This window comes from Mus caroli, unplaced genomic scaffold, assembly GCF_978045245.1.
Source record: "Mus caroli unplaced genomic scaffold, Mus_caroli_1 scaffold_14, whole genome shotgun sequence".
Classification (NCBI taxonomy): Eukaryota; Metazoa; Chordata; class Mammalia; order Rodentia; family Muridae; genus Mus; species Mus caroli.
In genome coordinates, this window is record NW_028227269.1 from 38,347,534 (window position 1) to 38,373,661 (window position 26,128).

Sequence of the window (26,128 nt, forward strand, 5' to 3'; positions counted from 1 at the left end):
TTGTATAGTTATTCAGAATAAGCTGGGATCTGAACTAATCACCTGTCAACACTTCTGAGCCTATGTATAAGCTTTTATGGTTTCTTATCTTTTCAAGTTGCTCCATGGATGGGCCCCAACATAAGAGAGACAATTGCATCAACATAAGAAGCCATTTGGAATAAGACTTCCATTTTGAGGAGGGATCAAATAAAGTTTAAGTGCCCAAGACCTCCCTGGGAACCTACATCCTGCTTGGCAAAAAGAGACATGTATGTGTGTAACTGACATCTTGGTTAGTGAGTTAAGATATAAATGTTAGACAAGGCAAGACCCTTGCCATACTTGAATACTCCAACCAATGAAGACAAGGAAGGTGTACCACAAAGCTATGTTCCTAAGGAAATCCTCTATCCTTAAATCCTGATTGATGAAATAACTTGACACAGATGTTTGTGGATTTCAAGACTTAAAAGATCTAGAGGATCCTGGCTTGGAGTCACAACCAGCTCCCAAGTTTGATCTGCAGCCATGATCAATCAGTCCTGGGTGAATGTCCAATAAACTATCCGTCTGACCGAGATCAGTCTTTGAAAATAGATTCGGCTACTAAATGTTCACAAAAGTTAATACAGGAGCTACTATAATATAGAAAATACACTCATAGACTGTTATGATGTATAAGACAAAAATTGTACTTGCTGGTTTTATGTCAATTTGACACAACAAGCTGGAGTCATCAGAAAGAAGAAAGCCAACATTATTAGCTTTTGGCTTTCATATGTGTTCCCTTCTTGCCTTTTGAATGATCTTTCATTCATCAGGATCAGGCAGGAAGGAGCTCTTGTAAGTTTCCCTGAACGTGCTTCAAATGGTGCGGTGATGGATGTCACTTAATTAATGTGATTAATCAAAAAGTGTATATGAAGTGATTGCTAATATTACTAGCACATTATGAGAACAGAAAGAAGCTAAGTCCTCCGAATGTGAACTGTTAACCTGGTCAAAGCATTTCTCTTTTAAATGGCCCTGCATAGTCCTACTTGACAGTGTCTTCCTAACATAGGGTCTTCACCATGTGGCACTGAATAACTTGCAGTCATGCGCAGGCCTTAATGTCCCAAGTACTGGTGTCTCGTGTAATCAGTGTCCCAATTGCCACACCCACCTGGAATCCTTTTCATAATGGTTTAATAATGAGCTTATATCTCCTTGTGAACTTATACTTTATTGTTTTTTCATATCTTAGTTTAATGATTTTGCCAAGAAGACTAGGTCAAGACAATATATCTTGTTGATTTATAAATTAATTAAAGACAAGGTCTCTTTCATATATCCCAGGCTGGTCTCAAATTCACTATTTAGCAGAAAATGAGCTTTGAACTTCTGATCCTTTTCCTTCTGCCTTCTAAGAGCTGGAATTACAAGTGTGCACCACTATGTTCAGTTTATATGATGTTGGGGGATCAAACTCAAGGCTTTGAAAACACTAGGAAAGCACTCTGCCAACTTAGCTATATCCTAACACATGCATGTGTGTGTGTGTGTGTGTGTGTGTGTGTGAGAGAGAGAGAGAGAGAGAGAGAGAGAGAGAGAGAGAGAGAGACCTGGTCAAATCTTCTATTTTAGACTTAGACTACAAAGTGAAGATGGACCTGTTTATATCCGTTCTAAGCAAAGCAGAGAACCTGTATGATCATCATGGCAGTGGTTGGCAATGCCCTAAAGAAAGGACAGAACAGTCACTTTTTTTTGTTTGTTTGTTTGCTTTTGTTTTTTTGAGACAGGGTTTCTCTGTGTAGCCCTGGCTATCCTGGAACTCACTCTGTAGACCAGGCTGGCCTCAAACTCAGAAATCCACCTGCCTCTGCTTCCCAAGTGCTGGTATTAAAGACATTAAATCGTATGTCCTCCAATAGTCTTGCACATAGAACTTTATTTTAGTGAAGCAAGAGATATGAGTTAGGCAAGATTTGCTCCAGTAGTGTCTGAGGTGTACCAATACCATGGAAGACAGCAGGGGCTATAACCCTTAACAAGTTAGCTTTTGGCCTATGTTCAGTTAGCTTTCAATCCAGGGATGTATGTGGGCTTCCCTGGTCCTTGACAAGTACCTGTGTGGGCAGGGACCATTAGATGAGTCTGCAGAAGACAATTAACATGGTCAGGCAGTTACTTCACATCCGAGCAAATAGGAGAAAGGAATGAACACACGTCTGCTTATTGTCAGTGTTTTGAGTTACACAGATGAAGGAGAGACACTGCAGGATGTGTTAAGTGGGCAGCAGGGAAGCCCAGTCTCTGATGGACTGAACTCTGGACCACCTTGCAGAAGCACAAAAGGCCTTTCAGCAAGTCAATTACAGTATACCCAAATCTCTCCTGACCTAGGTTCTTAGGGAACCACTACCCAAGCAAACACAGCCATTTTAAGAATTCTAGGTTTGCCAGGAAAGTCTTAATGACTGTGGTCATGCTAAGGTTCTGAAATTCCCAAAGAAAAACAACCTCATACGTTCAGAAAACAATCACAGAATATTTGCAAGAGATTACTTCAGACTGAGTGACCATCCCTCCAGAGTAAATACCAAGTGCAATTGCTCTTCTCAAAATCTGCTACAACTTATTTTTATGTCCAGATATATTTAAAGAGCCTATGAGGGTTCTGAGATTCAGTTTTTGTTGTTCTTGTTGGTGGTGGTGGTGTTTGAGACAGAGTTTCTCTGTGTAGCCCTGGCTATCCTGGAGCTCACTGTAGACCAGGCTAACATGGAACTCACAGAGATCCACTGCCCCGGCTTAAAGGTGTGTGCCACCTCCACCCAGCTACACAAATTCTTTAAAAAAAAAAAAAAAGCATCTGGTCTTCAAAAGACCAATGGCCTATCCATCCCCCAAACTGTTTTTCTCTTTCATAACATCTCTGAGCCTCTTCCCCCAGTAACTAACCTCTTTTTTATTTTCACCACACTTGGAGAAGGTTTCCAGAGGAGAAACATCAAGCTTGATGAGGAGGGGTGCAGAAGAGACCGTCTTTTCCCTCCACTTTCTTTCTATGAGACAGAGAAAATCTACACACGTCTCCCTCAGGAGAATCATCAGTTATGCCTCCATGGCCATTGCTTTATCTCATTTCATGTATGTAAGCAGTTTCATTCTCCACACACCCCCTTCAAAAGAAGGTAAAGAACCCCAGCTTACAAGTCATATTTAGCTACATTGGGCCAGCTTCAGTTTTAATGACAAAACCTTCTTTATTGACATCATCCAGAAAAATTCTAAGCACCAAAATTTAACTTAGCACACTGGACATACCTTCCATATACTTGGATAGGTTGGAAAGTATCTGCATACCTTTTGAATTAGACTAAAAAGAATGTATTTTTTTCCGAAAACAATGCCTTCCGCAGTGATCCTAAATCTAATGCCTCACGGGAAAAGAAACAGCTGGGCACTGATGAAGGATGCACCTGTTCCACCAATTGCAAGCATCCTGCTCGTGAGACTACAAATGATGATAGAGAAGATACAAAACACGGCAAACTTATCCAAGCTGTCTGGCAAAATGCTTCAGGTTATAGGACACCCTAGGTGTTCTGAGGTCCTGGACAGTGAAGAACATAGCCCTAAGCTGGGCATGGGGATCTCAGGTCTCTAGCATTTGAGAGGCTAGGACAAGAGGACTGCTGCCAAGTTTGAGGCCAGTCTGAGTACTGTGTCAGCCTGAAGTCTTACCAGAAACTAATAAGTTAATTAAACAAGGAAGAATGTTTTCTGTGGAAGGATACCCCGGTGCCTTATTCTCATTCTCATACAGGCTAGTCCCAAAGCCCCTTGAGGACTTATTTTTTTCTCATCTAAAAGAGAAGACATGGCAGGAGCACCTGTGACTCTGCCCAGGCCATCCTTGTCCTGCCTCAGGAGAGTGTACCTGAAATGTGAAAGAAAGCCTTCTCTCTTCCAGACAGTATCAGCAGCTACAGAGCTGTACATGTTCACACATAAGCTTGCTGGTGGTTCTCAGCAATGAACCTCCACAGAGTGACCCTGAATTCCTGAGATATAAGCTTGCAGGTTGAACCTTGTAGTCACCTCAGCCTTCCATGGGCCAGCTCCCAAACATGTTCCGCAACACCTCCGGAACTGAGGCCCAGCAACTGCTCCATGAATCACTAACATGTGGCTGTCACATTTGACCCTTACCTGTGTTATCAGGAGCATCTTCCAGATCACAACAGTCCTGTCTCTGAGTCAGGTTTCAGGGGGACACAGTCCAAAGGAGAGAGTAATAAATGTATCCACGTCATAGAAGCAGCTCCTTCTATAAAGCCCATGGAAGGTGCCACTCACAGGGAAAGAGCTACCATGATGGCAGTTATTACTTCTTTCAGAGCAAATAACATAATCTATTTAATTATGTAGTTTCTAAATTAATAAAAATTTATGCTACCAAGATAATTGCATTGAGGATGATTGAGGACTAAGGAGAAAATTCATCCTATGATGAGCAGGCTCTGCCTTATAGACCATTGTCTGCAGAGTTCCAAGGCAGACAGTGAGCATTGCAAGCCAACAGTGCAAGGGCACTGGCTGCCCTCTTCCAGATAGTCCCAAAATATCATATTTGACTCACATGCATGCTACCATTAAAATTTTAATTTTCATTAGTAGTAAACGTTTTAGTTTATTTACGATAACAAACACTAGTATTTAATTTCTAGAGTATCAACAGCCTAGAACTTTTAACAGTGTATATGGACAGAGCTTGTCCTCTACAGATATGAGCACATTTTCATTTTCATTTATGGTAGTATCTTTTTCATGATTAATAGAAAATATGGGCTCTCTAAAGCCTGAGTAATCTTAATTGCACTCCCTCCCTTTATAGATGGCATAATATTCTGTTAACATGAACAGTGATTTCTTTATAAGGTCAATTAAAATTTTACTTTTATAAATATTTATAATTTTTCAAACAATATAACTCTAAATTTGAGGTGCATTAGATACCCATGTGACCATGACTACAATAACACCGAGCTGTACAAATCCTGTTAACATAATCCAGTTATGACTCATTGGGATGGTTAGCTCTGCATGAAGTGTTAACTCCATAGTTCAGACGTCTTCCTCTTCAGAGATATCTTTATGCTACAGAAGCAGATTTCTTCACAGCATTAAACAAATACTACTCATAAAATAAATGCTACAGGGATATGAGTTGATGGATCATGGAACTTTTTTTAATATCCAGGCTCAGGACATTCTTAGCACAAGATATAACAGGAAGCTGACATAAACTTACTGTTACTGTTCATTGTTTTATACTTTGAAATTATGTCATTTATAAAACCAATGCAAAGGAGCATAAACAAATAAATAAGAAATTTGATCATTAATATCTGGGGTTGGTTAATCTTTAGCACAAGAGACTAAAGAGGAATTGGCTTCCTATTAGTTCTTTATTAATATTGATAACATATAATCAGTGTTGCGATAACATAAGGAACACTAAGCTGACAGAGCTAAAGCCCAGCATTCTAGTTCAGTATTTACAGTAGTTTATCTAGTCTAATATTTACAGGAGCTTATTGGCTCAACTGTATCATCTAGAGGTCATGTTTCACCGCTCCCTGAGCTACTCACAGAGTCTACCTGTCTTGGAATTGTATCATCCCATTGGCAAGCTCTACTGTTAGTCTATTACTTCCAGGGCAAAATAAAGAGAAAAGTTTCTCATTCAGAAGTGATTGCCAGGTGCTATCAGGTCACGCTGACCTTATAAAAGTGATATCTTATCAGCAAGGTCACAAGTCTCCATATTGAACTTTGGTGAGACAACAATTATCTATGATATTGTCACTTTATTGCAGCATATGGTTGGCTATGCTATTACCTCTACATCCCTTATCTTGGTTCAGAATATTGAAATTCCTCCCATCAGAAGAATCTGATAAGGAGCAAAATGCATATCTGAGTTAAATAAATAACAAAAATTCAAATAACAGATTCACCGAATTAGCCGACCGAGTCAAGTCTGATGGTGCAGGCCTGAGTCAAGTCTGATGGTGCAGGCCTGTAATCCCAGGTACTCTGAAGACTAAGGCAGGAAGATTGAATGTTGAAAGCTTGACTGAGCTACAGAGTGATGTCAATGTCAGCCTGGGCAACTTCATAAGGCCCAGGGGGAAAAAAAGAGGGAAGGGGTATAATGCAGTGGGAGATCACTGGCCTAATATGGTTAAGGCCCTAGAGTCAATCCTCAATACTGACAAAAATAAAACAGTTAAGTTAATATTGCTTTGTACAGTGCTTGGCCATAAAGTCAATGTAAATAGCTACAACAGCTACTATGTAAAGTTTGCCACTGCACTTTGCTTGGCTATCGATTATTCAGAGTATCATTGCTTTAAGGGAAAATGGAAGAAAATATCTCCTCACAATGGGCCAGTCAGGAGAAAGGGGAAGGCACTTGATTTCTGGTACCTTTCACACTGCATCTATTCTATACAGGTAATGAAACCTCAAAAGCAATCCAGACAGAGTGACAAATATTTGATCCCTTTAACTAAATTATTTTGAACAATAAACTGTAAATGAGAAAGTCCTCTCCCACCCAACTCTCATAATAACATTAGTTCAATCAGATAATAAACTCTGGTGACCATGGACCAGGCCCCATGCTATAGAAATGGAAGATTTCAAAATATTTAATATTCTGTTCAGTTTCTCAAGGACTTACAAAAAAGTCCCAGAGAGCAGAGGAAGAATCAATGCAGAGCACAGCACTACTACAACAGCACACAAAAACCAACATTGCTGTGCCTGTTGTCCACATAAAACTTCTCAGGCAACTCACATTTCTATTCCTACAAAGCACAGTTTTAACTAACAATGAAATAAATGAGATAGCTACAGAAAACAGTTGAAGGAGTGTGGGTTTTTGATTCTTCTCTTACACAATGCATATTTACTGCATTCTCTCCTCCCTCCACTCAACCTTCCCTCCCTCCACTCAGCCTCCTCTCCCTCCTCTTGTGATTTTTCTCACATGTGTCTTATAGACAGGGAACAGTCTTAGGTCTTTCTTATATTCATGAAACTCAAAACGCCCATGTTTGTTCTCTGATGAAAAGAAGCAGGATGGTTTCCCTTCTTATTAGTAGTATTTACCCATGAAGCTTTAGAGAGTTTTTTAAAAACTGTATACATTGTTGCAAAATGATTGCAAAAACTTTCACACCAGCACCCTGGTTTTATTATTACACTTCTTTGGTTGACTTCATTCTGACTCTACAAAGAAAAATGGAGAATGGTTCATCTAATCCAAAGTATTCCCTAGGAAATAATGCCCCATCTATAGAGGACATTTAAGAAACTATCAGTTTGAGTTAAATAAATAGTTGTGTTTTAGTTAAAAGATTAAAACCTAAATCCTGGGGCCAGAAGGATGGGAAGTGGTTAAGAGCCCATACTGCTCTTGCAGAGAACCGAGTTTGGTTCCCAGCACCTATGTCAGGTTTGACCAAATCCTACACCTCCATATTCCCGTCTGATCTTTCCTAGTACCTTATATGCTGAAATGTGCAGTACAGATGGATGATATATACAGCTGTCCCAAAGTTGAAATCATCAAGTTCAAAATCGTCCCAACTTCTATAAACTGAAGCTATGTGAGACCTGCAGAAAGACCGAAAATGTACATAGACCTTTACTGTTTAGTTGAAAGAAGGATAAGACATAAACTAGATGATTGAAAAAAAAACAAACGGAAGCTCTAGAGCTGTGCAGTTCTGTGGGGTTCTAGCACTCTGCTTAAGTCAGAATGGTAGGCAGTGTGCTAACAGATCTTGAAGGAGCAATACTAGAGCAATAGCCAGGCCAAGTGGCCAAGACCAGTGGACAGCAGTGTTGTAGCTTACAGGAAGAGGTAAATCAGACTATTATGGCTGATGAACAATATATAGGAAACTGACCTGACCTAAGAAGGAAATTTCTACAGAAGGGGAACTACGCCTTGTTATCAAAGGAACAGCCAGCTTTAGACAGCAGCTGTATACATTCCAGCACTCAGGACTTCATCTGGGACACATGCTGTTTTCTGGGAGTGTAGCTTGCTCTATCAGTCACTATGATTATCTCAGTTACTTTCTGTAACCATCTACCAAAAAAAAAAAAAAACACTAGCCAACTATGTAAACTGTTCTCATCAAAATGCCAGTTACTCCTATATAAATGTAGTTGAACTTACAATGTATTTCAATCAAGAATATGGCTTTGTTCATATATTTGCCAACACTGTCATCTCAACCTTAGAGAAAGGAAAACTGACTCGGTCTCTGGTATATGCGCTTCGTACTATCACAACACTAATAAGCAATACATTAGAGCTGTGAGAGGTACTCACATATGATAGCAATGCCTGACCTCAAGGAATGCAAAGTGGCATGCGTAAGATACACATTTAATTTGACAGTATACTTTGGGTAAATACCACTAAAATTTTGCTCTTTGCCTAAATAGGAAAGTTGGGAAAATTGACTTTAAAACCATCTAAACTAGTCAACTCCTGTCTTTAGTTACCAGATTCCCAGATCTGTACATATTAAATATCCAATCAGCTTAACAGACATGATACCCTGCCCTGGGAAGTGTGTGATCCTTACACCCATCCTTACCTTTCCCTTTTCTGGTGCTTACCTCCTCTGCTAGACAATAGAATAAGCTTTATTGGGAACAAGCCTTTGGTGGTTTGAATGAGCATGGCCCCCATAAGCTTATATATTTGAAGGTTTAGTTTCCAGCGGGTGAACTGTTTAGGAAAGATTAGGAAGTGTGGCCATGTTGGAGGAGAGGTGTCACTGGGCGTAGGCTTTAAGGTTTCAAAAGCCCAAAACAGGCCCAGTCTCCACCTCTCTCTGCCTCCAACTTGAGGATCAGATGTAATCTCTCAGCTACTTCCCTAGTACCAGGTCTGCCTGTCTGTCTGCCAGCCACCATGTTTCCCACTATGATGATCATGGACTAACCCTCTGAAACTGTAAGCAGGACTCCAATGAAATGCTTTCTTTTGTAAGTTGCCTTGGTCATGGTGTCTTGTCATAGCAATAGAACTGTAACTATGATAAAACCCTAATGCTCAATAAACACCGTGAGACACAATATGGTTTTCCTCCCCAATTTTCTTTCTCTATAGAGAATCCAAAACAATGTTTGAACATATAACTTTGTAAAGAGCCTTCCAATTATTTTTATAAAAACAAGAGAGGAGCCAGCTCAGTCCCTCAGCAGCTACCTGTATCTCCTGTACTGTTTGTTTTTACAGCTAGTATTTGCCATGAGCATTTATAATGATTATATAGTCAAGTTCATTACATTATATTTACATAGAATCTTTCTGAATTAGAAAACAACTTGCCCCACCTTTAGTCTCTCATCCTACCAGATACTGTCTTTAAAAAAAAAAAAAAAAACAAGTACATAATCGGATAGAGAAATTATCTTCCTAATGTTTAAAGAAGAATACAGACAAGGAGTAACTGTTGGGGCCTTAGAGCTAGTGAGATATTTAATTTCCCTTCATGTTCGGTGGTTATTTTAAATATGAAAAGAAGACAGACCAAGAAGAACCTTTACATAATTTATGTGCTGCTTTTTATGATAAATACTGGAAGGTGAGGGGGGAGCACAGAGCAGAATGTGAGTAGCAAGAGTTTCAGTGGCTTCCTCACATAGGATTGCTCTCACCATTAGGCATATGGGATGTTAGACGTGCTAAACACAGCAGAGAATAGAACAACCACACATCCTGCATCCCCAGACAGTTCTGTGACTTTAGCATGTCCTGCCTGCCCTGTAATTTTGTTCTACAAGGTGCTTTGGTCTGAAATAAGGCATATTTAAATTGTGATCAACAGACAAATAACCCAGTGGCTATTGCCATGTTCTGAACATGCCCAAGTCCTGAGTGTTAAGTACATAGTCATGAACACTGGATCATTCAGTGATTGGAAAAGCCTTGATTTTGAGTCATGTAGACATTTAAAGTTTCCAGAGTTAAGTAACTTAAAACACCCTCTGCACACATGAATGAGGGTGAAATGTAAAGGTTATTTTGACAGATGTTTAGATTTTCAGACCCCTTCTAAAAAGATCACTACTGCATTAGAGTCCCAGAAGAAGAAATGACATTTCATTGACTTACTCTAGGAGACTGGGGTACAAACTATGAACCATTTCTGGTTTGTATGTCATAGAGAACTTGGGATTCCTCTAAGAAAATTTATTTTAATGCATAAAATAAGATACAAAAAATTACAGTAAAAACAATTATATTGGAATACAACTATCAATCAATCTATCATCTACCTACTGGTCATGTTGTTTTGTTTTGAGACAGAGTGTCACATGGCCCAGGGTGGACTTGAACTTGACATGTGGCCAAGAACACCCTTGAGTTCTTGATCTCTTCCCTTCATCTCCCAAGAGCAGAGATTCAATTTACTGTGCTATTCCCAGGTCATAAATATATTTTTAAGAAGCCAGTTCATATATGAGCTTCTTCCAAGTGTAATGGAGCACACCCACAATCCTAGCATTTGGGAGGCAGAGGCAGGATGATCTCTGTGAGTTGGAGGCCAACCTGGTCTACATGGTAAAAACCAAGGCTGCCAGGGATAGGTAGAGAGACCCTGTCTCAAAAGAAAAACACAAAACAAAACAACAAAAAAATCCACCATCTTCTCCATTAGCTCATTAAACAACATTACTGAACAACAGATATCAAAAATAACCACCAAATTGTGATGAAGCTAACTGCTATTTTGAGGTTATCCACAATAACTGAATTGTGGTATGAACAGTCACAGGAACAGTCACGCTACTCTTACTTGCCGCATTCACAATTTGAGGAAATGCCACATTCACAAGTGCATGAAAATAAAGTTGTAAGTTTTCCAACCAAGTTGAGGTCTTAGATTCAATTGTCACAATTATCAACTCTAAAAATTCTAGGAGTTAAACTAGTTTCACATAGGTATATAGTCAGTCCATCTAACGAGCCCTACTGTAATCAGGCTGCAAAGCTGCCATGACAGAAAGCCCACTGTCTGCTTCCTTTTACTTAAGGAAGGCCCTCACTGAAGGTTCATTTCCATTCACTGTGCGCTTATGAGTTGTGAGAGAGGATGCAGCACAAACAGTGACCATACCGGGTAGAGACACAATGCACATATTTTTAGGAATTAAAAAAAAAAAAAAAAAAAAAAAAACAAGAAGTCTCTGGAATGCAAACAGCATCTTGAGCGTTGGAACTCTTTTCCTATTCTCTAGGATTTCAAAATTCAATTTGTATTTTTAGGTTTTATTTGCCTTCCATTGGCATTTTCATATTTTAACACTACATGTAATGTATTGAAAGTTCACATTTTCTTCTTCAGTTTTTTGAAAGAAACACCATAAGCAAAGACCCCAAGTGTGAGCATGCCCAGCTGTGCTACTGTGACACAGTAATTGTCAGAGATTACTGTGATAGTAACGGACATTGTCTCAGTTGGGGTTTCTATTGTCTTGATAAAACACCACCGCTAAAAGCAACTTGGGAAGGAAAGGGTTTCTTTCAGCACACATGTTCTAATCCCAATCCATCATGAAAGGGAGTCAGGGCAGAAATGCAAGGCAGAAACCTGAAGCAACAATTGTGGAGAATCATTCCTTGTGAGCTTGCTCCCCATGGCCTGCTTTTTCATATCATCCAGGACCACCTACCCAGGTGTGGTACGTCCCCCTGTGGAATGGGTGTGCCCACATCAACCATCAATTAAGAATATACACATCACAGACTTGCCCATAGGCTGCTACCCTGATAGGACCATTTTCTCAGCTGAGGTTCCTTTTTCTCAAATGATTCTTACTTGTGTTATTTTGACATAAAAACTAACACATAAAGGGTTAGTTCTGTAGAGCTATGGATATTTAACTTCCATATTCACTTAAAAACTACAGTAAAATAAAAAATACTCTATTTACAAGACAAGGTTTTTTAGCTTGGTTAAAATATATAAAAAATTTGAGATATTTAACAGTTTGGCACAAGAGTTTCCATCCTTTTTAAAACTTATTTTTGAGGGTTGAACAGATGGCTCAGTGGTTAAGAGCCCTGATTGTTCTTCCAGAGGTCCTGAGTTTAATTTATAGTAACCACATATGGTGGCTCACAACCATTTGTAATAGGATTCAACTCCCTCTTCCAGTGTGTTTGAAGATAGCTACAGTGTACTCATATACATTAAAAAATAAAGTTGTCCTCCTGTGTCCCCCCACACAAATAATAAATTAAAAAATGTAAACTTATTATTATTTTATTATTTTTGTGTGTGTCCGTGTTATACCTGCCTGTATGTCTGTGTGTCACATGCATGCCTGGCCTGCAGAGGCTACAAGAGCTCATTAGATCCACTGAACTGCCATTCCCAGCCATGTGTGTTAGGAATTGAACCTGGGTCCCCTAGAAGAGCAGCCAATGCTCTTAACTGGGGAGCTATTTGTCCAGACCCAGATTTTTCATTCTTTAATGAAGTAGTTATAACATTTTATATTAAAGAAAATCAGTACAACTAAAAAAGGAATTAAATCTAGATGATTAAACTATTGGAAATGTCAAAATATATAATGACGAGCTGCTCAGTGTCTGACAACTTACTTGCCTGACACACTCAGGGCACCAATATTGATAAAAGGAAAAAGAAAGATACATATGATCAACAGAACCTTGAGAGAAAGGAGGAGAGACTGAATTCCCATGGCACCATGACTTGTATAACATCGGTGCTTTTAAAAAACAAATTATAGCCCAAGCTCATTTGATTATATGTTTGATCCCACCCCCTTCTCCTAGCCCACCCACCCCCTCTCTCTTTCTTTTTCTCTCTCTCTCGCCTGTCTGTCTCTTTCTCTCTAACTTAGTCTCTCTCTGTCTCTCTTCTCAGTCTCTCTGTCTGTCTCTGTCTTTCTCTCTGTGTGTCTCTCTAACTTAGTGTGTGTGTGTGTCTTAGTGCCTCTATCTCTCATACACACATATACACACACACACACACACACTTGTGTATGACTCAGACTTTAACAGACAAATGCCAATACCTTCATGAGCTCTGATGGTTCACTTCCTTCTTCCACCACAATGAGTTGAGATCTTCCCTTCCTCTCATTGTCCCGGATGCCAATGGCCACCTGGCTTGCTTTCAGACGTTCATATTTGTTGCAGGAGGAACCACACCACTGGTAAATTTCCTAAAAGAAAGCAGGCAGATCACTTAACCTGAAATACACTCAGAGGACTTTCAGCCTTAATATGAACCTTCTGGTGATTAATAAACATTGTTTCATAAATATACAGAGGCTTAATAATAATATAAAATATACACTGAAACTTATAGTGGAGAAAAAGCCTCAAAGATATGGGCACAGGGGGAAATTCCTGAATAGAACAGCAATGGCTTGTGTTGTAAGATCGAGAATGGACAAATGGGACCTCATAAAATTGGAAAGTTTCTGTAAGGCATAAGACACTGTCAATAAGACAAAAAGACCACCAACGGACTGGGAAAGGAATTTTACCAATCCTAAATCAGATAGGGAGCTAATATCCAATATATATAAAGAACTGAAGAAGGTGAACTCCAGAAAATTAAATAACCCCATTAAAAATGGGGCACAGAGCTAAACAAAGAATTCTCAACTGAGGAATACTGAATGGCTAAGAAGCACCTGAAAAAATGTTCAACATCCTTAATCATCAGGGAAATGCAAATCAAAACAACCCTGAGATTCCACCTCACACCAGTCAGAATGGCTAAGATAAAAAATTCAGGTGACAGCAGATGCTGGCGAGGATGTGGAGAAAGAGGAACACTCCTCCATTGTTGGTGGAATTGCAGGCTTGTACAACCACTCTGGAAGTCAGTTTGGCGGTTCCTCAGAAAATTGGACATAATACTACCAGAGGATCCAGCAATACCTCTCCTGAGAATATATCCAGAAGATGTTCCAACTGGTAAAAAGGACACATGCTCCACTATGTTCATAGCAGCCTTATTTATAATAGTCAGAAGCTGGAAATAACCCAAATGTCCCTCAACAAAGAATGGATACAGAAAATGTGGCACATTTACACAATGGAGTACTACTCAGCTATTAAAAACGATGAATTTATGAAATTCCTAGGCAAATCGATAGATCTGGAGGGCATCCTGAGTGAGGTAACCCAATCACAAAGGAACTCACACGATATGCACTCACTGATAAGTGGATATTAGCCCAGAAACTTAGATTACCCAAGATACAATTTGCAAAACACATGTAACTCAAGAAGACTGAAGACCAAAGTGTGGACACGTTGCCCCTTCTTAGAATAGGGAACAAAACACCCATGGAAGGAGTAACAGAGACAAAGTTTGGAGCTGAGATGAAAGGATGGACCATCCAGAGATCCATCCCATAATCAGCCACCAAACCCAGACACCATTGCATACACTAGCAAGATTTTGCTGAAAGGACCCTCATATAGCTGTCTCTTGTGAGACTATGCTGGTGCCTGGCAAACACAGAAGTGGATGCTCACAGTCAGCTATTGGATGGAACACAGGGCCCCCAATGGAGGAGCTAGAGAAAGTTCCCAAGGAGCTGAACGGGTCTGCAACCCTATAGGTGGAACAACAATATGAACTACCAGTACCCCAGAGCTCTTGTCTCTAGCTGCATATGTCGCAGAAGATGGTCTAGTCGGCCATCATTGGGAAGAGAGGCCCCTTGGTCTTGAAAACTTTATATGCCCCAGTACAGGGGAACACCAGGGCAAAGAAGTGGGAGTGGGTGGGTGGGAATAGGGGACTTTCGGGATAGCATTTGAAATGTAAATGAAGAAAATATCTAATAAAAAATTGGAAAAGGAAACAAAATAATATAAAATATATATAATAAAAATAAACAGAGGATGATAGTAGAAACTCAGAGTACAAAGTGTCTTCAGAATGCTCAACCATGAATCAAACACCAATATCACACACCCTTTGCCACAGCTCAGAGAACATCAAGGAAGAAGGGGGTGGAAAGAACTTGAGAGCCAGAGGTCAGGGAGAGTTGGGCGTCAGGGAGAGCTGGGGTGAAACTGTCCCCTGGACACGTGGGAAGACTAAACTAATGAACTCACAGCAGCTGTGCTTATTTACACAAGGTCTGCACAAGATAACACAGTCAAAACTCCAGCATGGACTCAGAAGGGCTGCACAGCCCCACACCTCACTAAGGAATCACTGACAGTTGGTAGCTGTGAGCAGAGAAATCAGTTTTCTTTAGGGGTGTGCCCACTGGGTGGCTCCACACCCATGTGTATAAGGGCAGCACTAATTAGATTCAGTGAAGTTGGGAGGGGACCATGGGAGTGGTCCAGGAGCAGTTCGGGGAGGAAAATGAGAATGATCAAAGTGCCTTGGGTTATGTATGGAACTCTCAAAGAATAAACATAAAGATTATATAGTTTAAAAAGAAAATTAAAATCAGATACTATTAAGGTATGTAAATTTTTATATACTTATCTACATCTTACTGACTTGATAGCATTATAAAGAAAGCATTAAAATGAAAATTATATATCATCACTCTTGTGTGTATCTATTAACTATAGTTCTTAAAAGTAAATGTACATAGATTACCTAAATCACAAAGGAACTCACACAATATGTACTCACTGATAAGTGGATATTAGCCCAGAAACGTAGGATACCCAAGATAAAAGATAAAATTTGCTAAACGCATGAAATTCAAGAAGAACGAAGACCAAAGTGTGGACACTTTGCCCCTTCTTAGAAATGGGAACAAAACACCCATGGAAGGAGTTACAGAGACAAAATTTGGAGCTGTGACGAAAGGATGGACCATCTAGTGATTGCCATATGCAGGGATCCATCCCATAATAAGCTTCCAAACGCTGACACCATTGCATACACTAGCAAGATTTTGATGAAAGGACCCAGATATAGCTGTCTCTTGTGAGACTATGCCGGGGCCTAGCAAACACAGAAGTGGATGATCACAGTCAGCTATTGGATGGATCACACGGCCCCCAATGGAGGAGCTAGAGAAATTACCCCAGGAGCTAAAGGGAACTGCAACCCTATAGGTGGAACAACAATATGAACTAACCAGTACCCCGGAGCTCTTGTCTCTAGCTGCATATGTATCAAAAGATGGCCTAGTCGGCCATCACTGCAAAGAGAGGCCCATTGGACTTGCAAACTTTATATGCCCCAGTACAGGGGAACCCCAGGGCCAAAAAGGGGAAGTGGGTGGGTAGGGGGTTGGGGGGGTGGGTATGGGGGACTTTTGGGATAGCATTGAAAATGTAAACGAGGAAAATACCTAATAAAAAAATTAATTAAAAAAAAAATTATGAGTACCTTATTTCAGAAGCATGGTCAAAATCTGTTAAAGTATTAACATTCTCATAAAATAATTTATTTATCTGTTTATTTTTAAAATTAGCCAATACAATTTATATAGAACAACACAGTTAAATAGTCAAAAAGATGCATACAACATGGAACCTTAATATATATGCACATATATACATATATATTTGTATTATTAAATAATTAAATTTAAGAAATTAAGATACCTAAAATCACCCAACAGTTTTATCAAGAACCATAAAAGAAGTTAATGACCTTTGACTCGGTAGTGATTCATTTTAATAATTATTCACAAAAAGAGGAAAAACCTACATACACATGAATTGTAATTACTATGTGATCTTAGTGAGGCATAACAAAGCTATTAAATACTTAATTATAGGAAAAGCTGTTTAAATTAAGATGCATAGAAAGAAATGGATGCTGAACTACTAAAATTACTCTTAACAGAGAAACAGGAAAAGTCATTTGTAATAACACAGAGATTATATTATGTGTCATCTGGGTTGAAACATTACAGATTGAACTTTGGTAACAGCAATCATAATATATACAGCTGCAATCATAAAATAAAGACATTTGAAAATTATATTTTGTGATTGTAATATAATTGCTTCAAGTTTCTCCTGCCCTTTCCTCCCTCCAAGTCCTCCCATAAGTCCATGCTCTCTAAGAAGAAGATATTTTATCAAAAAGAATGTGGTTTAACAAATGAAAGAACTTAGTTTTTTCCCAGGCACCCAGCCAAACACAGGGGTCTGAATTATCACACACTATCTGGGTGGTGGAAACCTACAGAAACTTCCTGTGTGGGTAGTCTAGCAGCAGACCAAATCACTAAGAATGCTCCTAATATCAAGAGGCCCCATGGTTCTCTACTACAGAAAGGTCAGAGCATGAGCTACAATAGGAAAGAAAAAGCATCAAATAGAAGGATGGCTATGCAACTGGTGTACAGGATGCTCAGAGATGAAAACAGAGGTATGTGTTCTAATATGGTGTGGAAACCATTCAGGCAAACTATGAAGAATAAAACCAAGCCACAGAGCAACTCAGTTAAGTAGAGCCAAAAACATTCTTTGGCTATGAAGAAAGGTATTTAAGGAGGCATAGCTTTAAGTGTAGAGGCATGACTAGTTAGAGAGAATCCATTTACTGCCCCATTCATTTATATAGAACTCTCTGAGAGGGGAATTCTGGAGAAAGGGAGTTAAATATGACAAAGCCACTAGGAGAGTCTACATAGAGAGACACCTGCTCTAACATTTGCACCAGGGTTGTTTTACAACTTCCATGAATCTCACCTGGTGAGCTGTGGAGAATAGATAGCATGGCAGCTAAATATGAGGGAGAGGATGTGTGAGCGAGAAGGGCCAGGGCAGCCACTGTTTGGTAGGGCAATGTATTTGCAGGTTTTGAATGTATTCAATCATATAATATCTAATATGTTGTGTATCGTATATTACATATAATATGTATTAAAATCAAAATGAAAGCACACTCACTGTGTGCTTCATTCATAATATATCTTCATCCCAGAGTCATTTTGTCACTCAAAGGATAATGCACAAAAATGGAACAAGCTTTCTTGGGGGTACTGGGGCAAGCTTTGAACAACAGAGGCTTGCAATTGTTCTTCAAACCTTCCTCTTTCTCATGGTCCCACCTGACTTAATCCATAATCCTCTTTAAGAACAAAGTATATCTATTGGTAAACTCAAACTTTGGTAAGAAATACTAAGAGCTGTCTTGGATTCCATTTTATTCTGTAGTATGATTTCATTCCTCGGGATCATCAAGGCACATCTCTTTCCTGTTTCTAACCAAGAATATTCCTATTATTTCCCTTCTAGCCCCATTTCTGAATCTGCACATTGGAATTTGAGGCACACATGTAGAACCATTTGAATTCCACTCCAAGGTCAGCAATTACAATGCATGAAAACACATGGTTTCCAATGACTGTTAGTCACTGAGTCTTAAGATCAATGGAGCAGAAAGGGCATTTTAAAAAAATACAGAGATATATACACAGACGGAAGTTTCTGTTGCTATCACACTTCATGTTCAAACCATTCTGTAGTACAAAAACACAGAAATCCTGATATGAGAGAAGCATGTTTAATTGTTTGGCCTGCCACAGGACTGCTTTCACAAAAAGCCCTAACCTGAGAGACTTCCTGAGAAACTGCATATTGAAGTTCTCTGGGAGATTCCAGCACTCACTAGCATCAAAACCACTGCCAGTCACCTTGGGCACACAGTTCTGACATGGAGCCCAGGTCACCCTTCCGGCAAGAACAGCACAGAGTCTTAGCACAGAGTCCTTTCCCTACCCCAGATAATGACAGTTTGCAAATTATTCCCTTCACAGTAGATGCAAGAGAGTAAACTTGAGTGTTGATACTTTATATTGCAGTAAGTAGAGAACGTAGACCAGAATTAGCTCTCTAGGTTCCTCAGATTAATTAGTAACTCTCATAACGGATTTTCTCCAGTTATATAATCATCTAACTTATGTTTATATTGCATATCAAATTAATTATATTAAATAGGCTAAGCTTTAATTAATATGACTCTTCAAACTCTTCTGACATTTGACTTTTTACCATTGAAAACCAAGTCTAGTAAGAAAATACATCACTTGTCTATCAATAACATATGATGAAAAGAATACATATATATATACACATATATATGTATGTATATTTATGTGTATGTGTGTGTTGTGTGTGTGTCATTATATATCTCCTTTGTATAAATGACCTCTCGTCTATTTCAGAGAGTTATATAAAATCAGAATTGTATTACCATCTCTAGAGCCTTATGGAAACTTAGTAAAATGTATGTAGATTGTCTGATAGATAATGATAATTTCATAAACGTTATTTATAATAAAATTTTATAATGGTCTACAGATTCCAAAATCTTTTTTATACATTTTTATGACATATTTTCATTTACATTTTAAATGTTATTCCCAAAGTCCCCCTATACCCTCCTCCCCCTGCCCTGCTCTCCAACCCACCCACTCCCACTTCCTAGACCTGGCATTCCCCTGTATATGCATCCAAAATCTTAACTATATTTTTGGATGAAGCTTCTAATGTGTATATCAATTTACAAATAAAATCAGTTATCGGTTGTATAAAATATTACTCACTATTGCTTAAAGGGAGAGACTAGTTTCTATTTAGTTCCAATAGAATAAAAATAGGTAAGAATTACTCATGTTTAAAACAGTAAAAGTTTTAAGTGAAATTTTCCTTTGAACTTCAAGATGACTAAACAACTACGGTTTTAAAAAATAAGTCTTATTTTGGCATGTAAGTGTATGACTCATGTTTTGCTTATTATGTATTATTTTCATCATATTTATAGACAATTACTAGATTTGGTTTTCAGTGGTAAAAAGTCAAAAGTAAAAATTCACAAGAGTTTGAAGAGTCACTTTAATTAAAGTTTAGTCTGTTTAATCTAATTAATATGATGTGCAAATAGCTGACTGACTTCTGGCAGTAATGTATAAAAGCTTGCTTTAGCAGCATAAACAGAATTATAGCAATCCCTTCCATTTACACAGTTTATACTTCACTACATGACGCTGTGTCTATGGTGTTTTCATTTTAACAGAGCTCTGCTTTGTGAAAACAGAGTAGACGGTGCTATTAATAAACTACACTGCCCAACACTCATTCTATTCAGAGGTAGATGGTAAGACTGCTTAGCCTTTCCACACTGGACACTTTGTATTCAATTGGCACCATGCTTTAATAAACTCTCCTATAACTCAACTTGGTCTGTTTTCTAGATTTTCTTTAAAAAGCAATTCTGTGTAGAACTATAATAAAAAACAAGAGAAGTCTGGATGGACATGATAGTTTAGAAAAAGTGCCATTATAGAAAAAGTTCTGCTATAATCTTTATTACTTTGTTTAAAATACTACCAGATAATTTAACTGAAAAACTTCCATCAGTCTGGGTATATGAGGCACTGAAAATTATAAAGTAAACATGGTTTCAGAGGCAACTCTTTCACCTTCTAAGCTACTAAGGCATTTAGCAAATACTACATGTGGTATTTCTTTGGGCACAGAATATAAAAAAAAAAAAAAAACTGTAAATCAGGACACATCCACACAGTTTGGGATGAAGTTTGCTTACCTCTTTGGCTGTTGATATATATAATTTCCCATGCATATTGTGGTAGTTTGGAAGAAAACGGCCCTCAAAGGCCCTATAAGGAGTGGCATTATTAGGAGGTATGGCCTCATTAGATGAAGGATGTCACTGGGGGAGGGCCTTGAGGTCTCAGAAGCTCAGGCCATGCCATTCTGACTCAATCTCCTCCTGCTGCCTGCCGATCTAGATGTAGAACTCTCAACTACCTCTCCAGCACCTGTGTGATGCTTGCTGCCACGCTGATACTTGACTGAACGTCTGAACTGTAAGCCAGCCCCAATTAAATGTTTTCCTTCATAAGAGACGCTGTGGTCATGGTGTCTCTTCACAGAAATAAAAACCCTAACTGAGACACATATCCTTCAGTAGAAGTTCACAAACATTTACCATCCAAACTGTGAACAGAAAACAGAATTACTCTAAATAATTAGAAAAGGAAGAAATAAGGACAGAAAGACAGCCTGCTCTTAGCAATTAGACTGATCCATGAGTAGCCAGAAATAGAAATAAGCAAATGACGATTTTAAAAACAGGTGGATTTGAGGAAGGAATGCCTGTTACTTATCTACACAAGCAGCAGTTTCAACTATGTGGTCAGAGTTAATACGTAGGACATCAAAGGGCAGGCAAACATCACTTGGGGACTGGAAATAAAAGCAATAATAAACCAGTGCTCAATGATGCCTTTGGAAGTTAATTGAAAGGGGCACGAAGCAGCTCACGTCGTGTTGACTCATGACACGGCAAAGTTGGCAGAACTACAGGCTCTGGTTGCCAGGCTCAGTGGCACATACATGCCTTTAAAGGCTGCTCCCTCTCACCAGCCCACACTTCTTTTAATGAAGGATGGAAGATGAGTAACTGACAATGCCAGACTACTGAACAGTGGATGACCAGAAGCAACAACATCTTAACTTGGGCAGAGCAGCAGGAACCAGCAGGAACAAAGAAGACTTGAGGATATTTAGAGGATTAAACCTGCAGGACTTATGGACAGTGCCACTGGGCAGTGCCCAAGAGCAGTGGTTTCTAACCTGTGGGTCACGACCACTAGGGGGGAGAGTTGGACGACTCTTTTGCAGGGGTCACATAAGATCATAGACAAACAGATGTATTAAAATTGCAATTCATATAAGTAGCAAAATTACTGCTATGAAGTAGCAACAAAAATAATTTTATGGCCGGGAGTCACCACAACATGAGGAACTGTATTAAAGGGCCACAGCATTGGGAAGGTTGAGAACCACTGCAGTAGAGGCTCAAAGAAAGAAGAAAGAAGAAAGAACCTGGACAATTCTGGCTTGCCTGCTGATAGTGATGCCACCCACTGATACCAGGTGAACAGCTTCAGGAGGTTTCTTGTCCCCATATCAGAGAGAGTAGGTGAAGTGATTATCTATACTAACAAAGTGTTTGGCAAATCAAAGAAGGTTTACAGTCATGCTTTATCAAAAGCCTTTTCCAGTATCCATATACGTGGTGACTCAGCCATTCAAATGACTTGCACAGTCTTCCTGCCTACAACCCTGAACTGTCCAACACTGTTAGACAGCCCCTATCCTGAAGTGGTTGTCAACATGCACAGTACCTTAGAAGAAACAACCCAGGGAGAAGGAGCTTAAAACATGGTCCACGCCAAAGTGTCACCCCAAGCTTTAAATTCAAAATCCTTTGGGGTCTAGTGATAAGTTCAGCATTTAAAAAACAAATTTCCAAAATAAACAGAAAGGCACAAGTAAGACTTAAGTTAGAAATTCTGCCACCATCAGTCTTTCTTAGGGCCCTTACCCGTCCATCAACTCTAGTGAGACTGTACCTTGTCCAGCGTGCTCTCCTTCCATTCTGTTACACTGCACACCTCATAGCTAGAGGTCAAAAGTTACCTGCTCTTCGCCCTTCCTCCGCTCACTACATGCATATGCAATATCATTGGCCCCTGCTTTCACTGCAGAGCATTGTGTAAGGATTTAGAATGACTTAATGTTTCTTCTTATCTTTTCTTCTTCCCACAAGGCTCTCCTCTTATGAAACTTAGCCTTAGGCAGTACAGTGGAGAAAGGACAAATCTATTCAGAACAAAGAACACTTGTTTGTCCTGTCTATTTTATTTTTAAACTAAGATTTTTTTTTATGTAGAGCAAAGATAAAATTCTAAAAACTCACTTTTAATTTTTAAATAATTTGATTTTTCCAGAAAAAAAAACTTCTTTTTTGTCAACAGGTTGAATGTAGGGCATCATGTGTAAGAGGCAAGTCCTCTCCCACCAAACCACAGCCTCGACTGAAGGAGTCCTTCTTCAGAGAAGAGAATGATGGTTGGAAAGATGGTTTGTATACCAAGAAGCATGGTCTTTCCCTTAAGTGCTAGAATGTACTAGGAACCACGGTTTGTAATTCTTCAGCAGGAGTATAATATGACATATATATTTCAAGAATATAATGTGGCATAATGGAAGTAAAAGAAGAAGAAACTGGACAGGAAGCAGTGACCCAGGACACTTGCCCTCAGTGCACTTGGCATCAGTATGGTTTAGATAAGCACCACAGCCCAGGATGTAATTGGGAAGTACCAGGGCCTTTAAGAGATGGGCACTACCTAGGAGTCTAGAGGTGAGAGGCATGCCCTTAAAGCCCATTGAGATCACAGCCCCTCTTCTTCTACTCTGCTTTTCAGATGTAAGAGGTAAGTTATCCCTCCCCAAGACATTCTCACTGTGGTACTCTCGAAGAGGACCCAAAGCAATGGGGTCAAGCAACCAGGAACTGAAACCACAAGCCAAAACAGACCTTTACTTCTCTCAAGTTAACTACCTGAGGTACTTTTGTTAAAGGTACACAAAGATGACTAAATCCATCAGTCACATAGCCATTCATCTTTGAGCCTGATTATCAGAGCAGAAATGACCATGGGACATAGTCCCAGACAATCAGGCCACCAGTGGAATGTGGGCAGAGTGGCCCAGCCCTCTATCATGGCATAGAACAAACTAAGCAGCAATCCTGTGATGAGTGAAGCAGTAGCTGAAAGAGGCAGGGAAAGTCTTACAGCTGAGGTGAGAACAGGGTATCAGGTGACCTAGATGAACCCACTACATAGCAAAAGTTATAAGAAAAGAAGCCAAACCACAGAGCTGAGCACAGGGGTACCCAACCATAATTCCAGCATTGGAAGGTGAAGGAAAGAGGATCGGAAATTCAAGGTCAACCTTGGCTTCATGAGTTTGAGTCCAGTGTGAGTTACAAAAAGATCATGTCTCAAGATTTTTTTTCTAAAAAAATAGTATAAAATCACATAGTAATTTACCCCCAGCATTTGGGGTGAAAGCTTGAGGTAAACCTGAGCTACACAGATAAATTCCAGGTCAACTTAAACTACAGAAATAGCCCATGACTGAACAATAGAGACAGACAAACATATATACACATGGAAAGAGAGAGAGAGAGAGAGAGAGAGAGAGAGAGAGAGAGAGAGAGAGAGAGAGAGAGAGAGAGAGAGAGAGAGAGAGAAACCAAAACAATAAATAGAACCACACTGCTACAGTGAAGCTTCTATGTAAGTTAAGGTTGGTTAGTCTCATACTACCATGCCCAACCTCACCCCTACCCAAGGCCACAATATCGTGTGTGGGTGTGTGTTACTTAGATTTTAGATCCTCCCATGAGAAGAGAAGTCAGACTGAGTTGTAGTCAGAAGTGAACAAGCTCACATTTGTAGCAGTATCTGCTGAATGGCTGTAAGTCCCGGGTTTTATGCTAAGAACAAATCCATCCAGTGCATCCGGTGAGTGAGTGGAGAGGAACTGTGAGAACTGCCTTGAGAGGCAAGTTCTGTGTGGTGACAAGAGAGGGATAAACAAAGACCTGACACTACAGGTGGGACAGGGAAGCAGAAAAGAAGGATGTCGGAGAGCCACCGGTGAAGAAGGCCACATCTGGGCTGTGAACATGAATCTGGTGGGTGTTTGCTGGAGAAAGGTGTCACCGAAGAGGAAAATATTCTAGGCCATCTGGAAGTATTCTGGAAGGCGTCTGGAGGGGGCGTGTCACACAGTGTCTTGTACACACACAGTAGCAATGGTGATATAAGGATGGCAGTACTAGTATAGACCTGGAGAGTGATTAACTGTAAGGGGCACCATGGGAAAAGTTATCAGCATGGCTCCTGGCTTTGGAGTTTGGCAGCCCAGGTGCAAAGTGGCTCCATTCTTAAGGACAAAAAGGAGAAGAGATGATTTGAAATGAGGGTGAAGTTGATGGCCTTCTTTTCTTATTTAATTAATTAATTTGTTTATTTACATGTTTTTTAACTTAGTTTAAGGGACCTTATATGATACATATAAGGACCTTATAAGGTCCATATAAGTTTAGTTTCAACTTATATGATACATATAAGTTGAAATTAAAATATCTAGGCAAGTTGAACATATCTGGAGCTCAGGGCTAGACTATGAAATTCGGAATTGCCAGTGTATGACAGTTAAATTACCATGGGAGTGAGTGCAATCCAAATGAATGTGTGATAACAATAAAATAATTAAAAGTGGTGTCACTTTTTAAAATGCTCGGTGGTAGGTGGACACACAGATCATGGAACAAGAGATGAGAAAGGGTAGCCTGAAAGGAAGATGAGCAAGCCAGGCAAGGAGGGGAGCCAAAGGCAAGAGAAATGCACAGTGCCCACCTCAGCCCAGAGACGGAGGGAAAAGTTGATGGTGGATGCTCAAAGGCCATAGCATCAGTGATACCACAGTCATCGGCTGCAAGAAACGATGGGATTATAAATCCGATACTGTGCACAGTGACTGGTGAATATGGAAGTAGAGCCTGCTCTTTCAAAGCCAGGTGGCTGGATGTTGGGGAGGGTGACAGGTCACAGTCAGCTGAGTAGGGCAAAGCTCTGTAGCTGATCCAGTGAGTTAGCAGGGAAATAGAAAAAGCAGAAGGACAAGGTTGGTAACTCAGCACAAGAATTCCCCTCCCGTGCGGCTTCATTCTCCACCTGTGGCTGACTCGGAGGTATTTGTGAAAGTTAGCCTCATATCCCGAACCTTGAGAACACCGACCCTCAAAGCATGTGTGCATTCCATAGTTACTGGGGCTTTGCTGTGATGGTTGTTGGTTTGGTTTCGACACAGGGTCTCTTGTAGCTAACTTTGAACTTACTATGTAATTAAGTGTGGCTTCAAACCCCTGACCCTCTTGCCTCTACCTCTCATGTATTACTTAAGTAAGATCTGGTGAAGATCCAACCACATCTCATTTTATTTTCCAATGGCATACCACGATAACACAAATATAATATACCATTCTCTAAAATATTCATGATTTTCTTTACTTTCATACTGACTTTCTAAACTTATGACCTTACAGTCTCTTGTCTCATGCTCAGCAATTGACATGATAAGCCTAGGAAATGTCTCCACAGCCCAAACACTATAAAAGAGCAAGTGTTGCTAAGGCACAGAGAATTCATGTTAGTAATTTGGTTTATCACAAAAACTGCA

At 39.6% G+C, this 26,128-nt stretch overlaps 1 protein-coding gene across 1 annotated transcript in view; it reads right to left on the minus strand.

The window, feature by feature from the left end:
* The window catches only part of Scin (scinderin), an 85,651-nt gene that overhangs the window by 43,468 nt on the left and 16,055 nt on the right, over positions 1-26,128 (minus strand). The window contains exon 4 of the mRNA XM_021178708.3: positions 13,117-13,266. Coding sequence (XP_021034367.1) covers positions 13,117-13,266 — 150 coding nt within the window. The remainder of the gene's footprint in view (positions 1-13,116; positions 13,267-26,128) is intronic.